At 43.5% G+C, this 7,653-nt stretch overlaps 1 protein-coding gene across 1 annotated transcript in view; it reads right to left on the reverse strand.

Moving 5' to 3' along the window:
* The window catches only part of LOC135521660 (polycystin-1-like protein 1), a 34,606-nt gene extending 27,268 nt beyond the window's left edge, over positions 1-7,338 (reverse strand). Inside the window, 14 exon segments of the mRNA XM_064947344.1 lie at positions 333-416; positions 537-599; positions 689-892; positions 1,009-1,116; positions 1,119-1,484; positions 1,724-1,887; positions 4,892-5,095; positions 5,272-5,453; positions 5,601-5,804; positions 5,914-6,046; positions 6,211-6,450; positions 6,605-6,773; positions 6,887-7,006; positions 7,284-7,338. Coding sequence (XP_064803416.1) covers positions 333-416; positions 537-599; positions 689-892; positions 1,009-1,116; positions 1,119-1,484; positions 1,724-1,887; positions 4,892-5,095; positions 5,272-5,453; positions 5,601-5,804; positions 5,914-6,046; positions 6,211-6,450; positions 6,605-6,773; positions 6,887-7,006; positions 7,284-7,314 — 2,272 coding nt within the window. The 5' untranslated portion in view covers positions 7,315-7,338.
* Between the last annotated feature and the right edge of the window lie 315 nt (positions 7,339-7,653).

Genomic DNA, 7,653 nt, shown 5'->3' on the forward strand with positions numbered 1-7,653 from the left:
TGAGGTGCTGAGCTGTTGCACCCTCGACAACCACTGTGATTATTATTATTTGACCATGCTGGTCATCTATGAACATTTGAACATCTTGGCCATGTTCTGTTATAATCTCCACCCGGCACAGCCAGTAGAGGACTGACCACCCCTCATAGCCTGGTTCCTCTCTAGGTTTCTTCCTAGGTTCTGGCCTTTCTAGGGAGTTTTTCCTAGCCACCGTGCTTCTACACCTGCATTGCTTGCTGTTTGGGGTTTTAGGCTGGGTTTCTGTATATCACTTTGAGATATCAGCTGATGTAAGAAGGGCTTTATAAATACATTTGATTTGATTTGATTACCAGTGAAGTTATATGTGCCTGTCTGATTGCCTGATGGTTCGAGTGTTCCATTGGGGTCCCAGCTTGTCTCTGCTGTGGAGGGATCTGAAACAAAAAAGCAACATGTTTCATCTAGGACTTTTCAATGTCCATTAGTTGTGGGTGTAAAATGGTTTGCTACTTTAATCTACTGTGTGTCAATAATACCAGTAACTCTTAACTGACCTGATCCGGGGAAGGGTCCTAACACTCCACCACTAACTGACTGTCCAGGAAAGGAGCCCTCAACTGCAACACAAAGAGGACTGAACTAAGAGAAGTGTAAAGACGTAAATATATCCATCCATCTATTCATTTATTCCCTTTATCTTCCTTACCAGGACGTCCACTCACATCTCCACTCTCCAGGACGGGGAAAGGGAAGTCGTAGTCATTGGGAAAATCGAGATCGATGGGGAATTCCTCCATGATGTCACTCTGGCCAAGGGGGGCAGAGTAAAGGATGCTGCCATCATCTAAGGTAACTACAGGGTACTCTGAGATGAGGTAAGGGGGCACACCGGGTTCAAACCCTCCCAAGTCTGAAATAAAATAAACTTTTAAATTTACACCAACATATTTCAGAGCTACGAAACCTATCATAGAAAAGCAGTCGGCAGAAGATAATATGTTTTATTGTGTGACTCTTAACCCTTACCTGGCTCAGGTGTATCAGGAGTGAAGCTGATTGGAGCAGAGATGGGCTCGGGGAGGAGTTTGGTGAAGGGTTGGCCAAAACACCGTGGTTTGGTAAAGAGAGAAATGGAGCTGCGCTATTGATTCTCTGAAGTTCTACTGAACCCTGTGACCTCTGTTTCCGGGGGCGACCACCAGGTGATGGAGAAGAGAGGGGGAAGGGAGGCAGGGGGACTGGGTCGGGAGTTGTGGGGGTCGTAGTTTGTATCTCAGTATGGCTGGTCACGTTTGATGACATCAGACCGGTCACCAAGCTGGCTGGGATTGATGTCATATTAGAGGATATCTCTGTGGATGAGGACATCACGCTGGCTGTGGTTGAGGGTGTGTGCGGGGGTGATGATGGAGGGGTGAGAGTCAGGGCTGGAGGCAGGGGAACGGTAGGGCCACTAATGATGTTGGAGGGAATACTCAGATCCACACTGTGGCAGAAGGGGACTTGAAAGAGAGGACACAGAGGTTAACATACACACACTATAACACCCCACTCATCCCTCTCAACACATTATTACACACAGATACACTCTACTGTATAGGAGTAGTGTTGGGCCTGTGTCACTCCCATTCATTTGGAATTCAAGCCTTTAGAGTTCTTATTAGCTGGATCTACACATCAGAAGGACTGGTCTACAGACCTATCCTGCTGTAGTCTGTATGGTGAGGGATCTATGTCTTACCGTCTGTGTCCACCTTACTGGAGGAGTCGACCAGGTAGAGAGTCCAGGTGTAGCGGATAGTTCTGGGGGAGGGGCCACAGCTATCACACACTGCTCTGACTGAGAACGACTGGTCCCAGTTCACTACGTCCCCCTGGCACTGGTAACAATACACTGACACTCTCCTAGAGAGAGAGAGAGAGAGAGAGAGAAAAGGTCAAGACATAATAATACTTCTAGAAACATGGTGTCATGGTGATATAGATACTCAACGTCCTTCAGGCTATCATTAAAACATAAAACAGGACAGGGACTCACTGAGCCAGATCAAAAAGGGTAACACCCACATTTGATTAAAATTTAACAGAGGCACAATGTTTTATATATAGGTGCGGTATATATATATATATACATACATAGGTGCGGTGTATGTATATATATATAGGTGCGGTGTATGTATATATATATAGGTGCGGTGTATGTGTATATATATATAGGTGCGGTGTATTCTTCTCCCTCAGATGCATCTCACTATATTTGGAACCAGGGGCTCATAACCCCCATATGTAAAAAATTAAAAGGTATAGGGGTATAGGGGAATGTGTGTCACTAGTAACATGGGGAAACTGTTCTGCTGTATTCTCAATGACAGAACACAAACCTTCCTAAGACAATATAACGCTCTCAGCAAAAAACTAGTTGCCATTTCTATCCAAACACAGAATAACAGACCAAATACAAACAATACACACAGTAATACACCAGCATGTTCATCAGAAAAGTAGAGGAAAAGTATTTGTTGATTTTAAGAATGCTTTTGATTCCATATGGCATGATGGATTATATTACAAAAGCCTCCAAAGAATAAATTATACGACATCATCAAAGCTATATACTTGAACAACACACGTAGTATTAAATGGAACAATAAAATAACATTGTTTTTTGCACTAGGGGGGGGGGTGAGACACGGGTGTAGTTTAAGTCCAACCATGTTCAATGTCTACATCAACAAACTAGCAATGTTGTTGGACCGATCTGCAGCCTCTGGACACCGTCAAAGATGAAGAGGTCAGATTCCTGCTCAACGCAAGTGACTTTGTCCTACTGTCACCAACAGATCAAGGTCTACAGGAACAACTTCACATTCTTTAGGAATACAACATCACCTGGGCAATTAACATTCAGAAAACTAGTCATGATTTTCCAGAAAAAGACCAGGAATCAGAGCAGCAGACACTCCTCCAAATGAAGAAATACCATGGTTGAACATGCCCAACGGTACAACTACCTGGGATAAAAAATCTGTGTTGCCAGTGGATTTGGTGAAAATTCCTGCAAAGCATTTTACTGGGAGAAAAACCCAATAGAAAATCTACATACGGAATTCTGCAGGATTATCCGTAATATCCAAAAGAAAGCACCAAATAATGCATGCAGAGCGGAACTTAATTGTAAATCTGTAGAAAAGAACACTAACATTTTGGCCCCATTTGAATATAAGCCACAAAACATCCTTACAATTCAAAGCACTTGAAACCCAAGAGCTGAACCCTGATGAGAGTCCCCTGTGTCATCTGTTAAAAACACTAAACAACCCTATTCTCCAAACACACAGGAAAATAAATGAAGTTGCTACAGAAATGAAAACCTCCTATTTGAAAAATTGGTACAGACTAAACTAAATTGCTATTTGGCTCTCAAAACAGAATACAAATTGGCAGAATATCTGTACTCTGTCAGAGATCCAAAACAGAGACAGATCCTGACCAAATACAGGCCCAGCGACCACCAATTGGCTACAGAAAAAGGGAAACACAAAAAGACATGGCTACCTAAAGGGGAGTGTCTATGTGGTCACTGCACGACAGGGGAGGTAGAGACAGAGATGCACTTTTCCTCTACTGTGAGAAATACTCCCAAATAAGATCATATTTTTTAAGAAAATATCTCAATCAATTCCCATCTTCTATGCATTTATTAATGATATTATTCTGGGTGAGGGAGAAACAGCAAATATTATTGCCAGATATGTATATGATTGCTATAGAGAGACCTTTTTTTAACTAGACAAGTCAGTTAAGAATTTTTATTTATTTACAATGACGGCCTACCCAGGCCAAAGCCTAACGACACTGGGCCAATTGTGCACCAACCTATGGGACCCCCAATCAGCTGGTTGTGATACAGCTTGGAATTGATTCCGGGTCTGTAGTGACGCCTCTAGCACTGAGATGCAGTGTGCCTTAGACCTCTGCACCACACGCTGAAGTATTTACATTGTATATAACTTACTGGTAATACATAGTGGAACCAGAAGATTACACAATACAACAGCTGTGGTGTTGTACCTGTATACATGATCATATGTACTAGTATTATTATTACTACTGAAATGAATTGTATTTCATTATCCTTATTGCATTGTACTGTATTTACTGAAATGCTGTACCACTATACTGCTTTGGCAATTGTCACACCCTGACCATAGTTTGCTTTGTATGTTTCTATGTTTTGTTTGGTCAGGGTGTGATCTGAGTGGGCATTCTATGTTGTGTGTCTAGTTTGTCTGTTTCTGTGTTTGACCTGATATGGTTCTCAATCAGAGGCAGGTGTTAGTCATTGTCTCTGATTGGGAACCATATTTAGGTAGCCTGTTTGGTGTTGGGTTTTGTGGGTGATTGTTCCTGTCTCTGTGTTTGCACCAGATAGGACTGTTTAGGTTTTTCCACGTATATTGTTTTGTTAGTCTATTCATGTATAGTTTCTTTATTAAAGAACCATGAATAATAATCACGCTGCGTTTTGGTCCGCCTCTCCTTCAACTCAAGAAAACCGTTACAACAATATCTACAAATTGTATTTCATGCCAGTAAAGCAATTTGAATTAGAGTGAGAGAGAAGACAGTGAGAGAGAAGACGGAGTGAGAGAAAGAGAGGAGAGAAGAGAGATGGATTATCAGTGTGTATCAGTCAAATCAATAAATTGATGAGATACATGAAGTTCTTTCATTGATAAACATTAAAACAGATATGCATGAAAACACCCTCAAATAAAAGCTGACATTCTGTACCGCCACCTCCTGACAAACATATCTCAAATCTAAAATGCTAGCTAAGCACTTCACTGTCCAAATACATATGGAGGGGAGTGTACAAAAAATAAAGTAACATCAAAGTGTTCCCCACCTGAGCAGGCTGGGTGTGACCGTGATGAAGGTGTCAGCTGTAGATGAGCGGTCTCCACTCTGGACCGTGAGCATGAACCTGAACTGGTCAAAGTCCCGTTTCAGGAACCCCAATGGAAACACGATCACAGAGAAGGAGGTGGGCACATATTGGTCGAAACAGGAGCTGTCGATGGCACTGATTGGCTTACAGGTCCAGCTATAGCTGTAAGGGGGAGGGATTTAGTAACAGTAGAAAGGGTCCGTTTCATTAAATGGCCAATCCCAAAACAACCTCTAAGAGCAGAAGGGCTGGCCAACCTTTCTCCTGGAGAACGGGTGTGTATGTAGGCTTTTGTAGGATACTGACAGACTGACAGCCAGTGTTACTGCTGTAGTTACCTGAGGTGGTTCATGGGGTAGTCGGGGTCATAGGAGAGTTGTCCGTTTAGGGAGATAATGCTGCTGTTTCTGCTGCTGAGGAACACGTTGGTGCCTCCATGGATGAAGGAGACCAGAGGACTGGGCACCACCTCCACACATACACTGTAATTACTGTACACCACACTGCCCACGATCTGGACCTACACACAACCACAGGACAACATTATGATAGCACAATTATAAAAACTATACTATTTTGCCAGGTTTTCAATGAAAAGGACTAGCAACATACATATTGACAACATATAGTATTGCAGAAAAACAGATTCTGTTTTGACTCCACTTACCTTGGCTATAGCGGTGTAGATACCATAGTGTAGGAAGTGGCTGGGTAGGGTGATGCTCTGTCTGTCTGTGTGAACAGAAGGTAGAGGTACAGGCAGGCCTGTAGAGTTATACAGAGACCAGTTGTACTCCAGACCCTGGAACACATCACACTGGACCTCTGCCTCATATGTCACCCCCAGACCCACTGGCTCATACCTCCGTGCCTGGAGAGGAGAGGAAATCTGGGGTCAGTCTGAATATGACCCTGTGTCTGTCAGTCCAAATCCTTATGCCAACAGGTCCAAACCTTCAGTCTCTCAGTAACACTCTTACCTGTATCTTGAGCGGTCCCATGTTTTTAACAGCTGGAGGATTACAGGGGCGGTCGACCACAAACATCTGTGCGGTCAGGGAGGCAGAGCTGACCAGGTTAGACACGGTCACCTCAACCGTGAACTCTCCTGTCCTGCATGGGGAACAGTCACACACTTTGCCATGTTACGTCACCGTCTGTCACATTCACCAAGACTGCAATCAGTTCACAATCAAGTGCAGGAGCAACATCATTGATTGGGTAGGACAATTATAGATTGCACCTTTAATAGAAGTTTCTAGAAGATTCCATCTGACCTGTGGAACACATGCTGTTCTGTGTTCCCTCCCGTCCTGGAGGTTCCGTCTCCAAAGCTCCAGGAGTAGGAAAGGTTGGTTCCAGAGTTGACCCTACAGGTGAAGCTGGCGGTGTGGTTCAGAACCACAGACGGCTGGAGGAGCAATCTGTTAGGACGCACAGCTCTCTGGACCAGGACAGGATGCACCTCGGAGGTGAAGGAGCTCAGCCCGTTGGAGGCTACCACCACCACACTGTACCTGGGAGGACAGGAAGGAGTAGACTAGATTTGTAAACCTGACAACTCTATAGGGTGTATTTGTTCAGGAACTATCAAACATGTGTGTGACCATGTGCCTACTGATTATGACTAATCACTGATGAATTGTGTTCATCAAAGAGATGAGTGAGAACCTGTCAGGTGTGTGGTATGTCTTTTTTAAGGAGCGCGACGTGGTCCGAAGAGGTCGGGAATCTCCAAAGTGCCAGAGGAATTCCACAGGGTCCGGTTCTTCTGTCCGGGCCCGGAATGTTATATCAGTGTTTGTGGCATACGCCTGTTTCTCTGTGTGGATACTCACAGCTGGGAAAGACAAATGACGTACGGGAAATAAATATTGCATTTCATGAATGAATGATTTCAGAACGTACAGTCCCTGTTTCTGACATAGATAGGACGTCATATGTCATACGCACATTGCATCCGGTGCAGCACAGAGATGGGGACACAGTGGCTCACACTCCCCACTTTGTTCTCAGCCAACACACACACCTCAAACGCACCCAGAGACAGGAACACGTGGGACACTACAGCACCTGGAGACACACATACACAGATAAAGCACCCAGAATTATATTCACACACACAGATAAAGCACGCAGAATTATATTCACACACACAGATAAAGCATACAGAATTATATTCACACACACAGATAAAGCATACAGAATTATATTCACACATAGATTCCAAACTGATTTGAGACCAATTTGGAAATGGATGAATTGTGATGTTATTCAGTATTTTCCATAATCCATTTTGTCTGGTCTGTAAGTATGAGAACCTGTTATCACATCCAAGCTTGGTTTATACCTGCATTGACATAGGTGGTCTGGTCTCCCATACTCCAGGTGTATGAGACGTTAGTTCCCTGTTCTAACAGAGCCTCAAAGAGAACCACCTGGTTCTTATGAACCACACTTGAGTGGGCAGAGAGGTCTAGACCCGCTGGAACCTTCTCTACATAGAACACACGTTCCGTAGCCATACTTCTGTAGAACTCATTATAGGCCCACACTCTGATCTGGAACACTCCCTCTGGGGATGCAATAAAGATTCAACAGTTAGACAAATATCAACTATTACTTTGTGTCCAAAATGTCTTCAATGATGAATTTCAGGAGAATGTAAGGTATTGTTTTTATTTTTATTTCCATTTGCAAACATAATTACTTGTTTACCT

This window comes from Oncorhynchus masou, chromosome 30 (assembly GCF_036934945.1).
Source record: "Oncorhynchus masou masou isolate Uvic2021 chromosome 30, UVic_Omas_1.1, whole genome shotgun sequence".
NCBI classification, from domain to species: domain Eukaryota; kingdom Metazoa; phylum Chordata; class Actinopteri; order Salmoniformes; family Salmonidae; genus Oncorhynchus; species Oncorhynchus masou.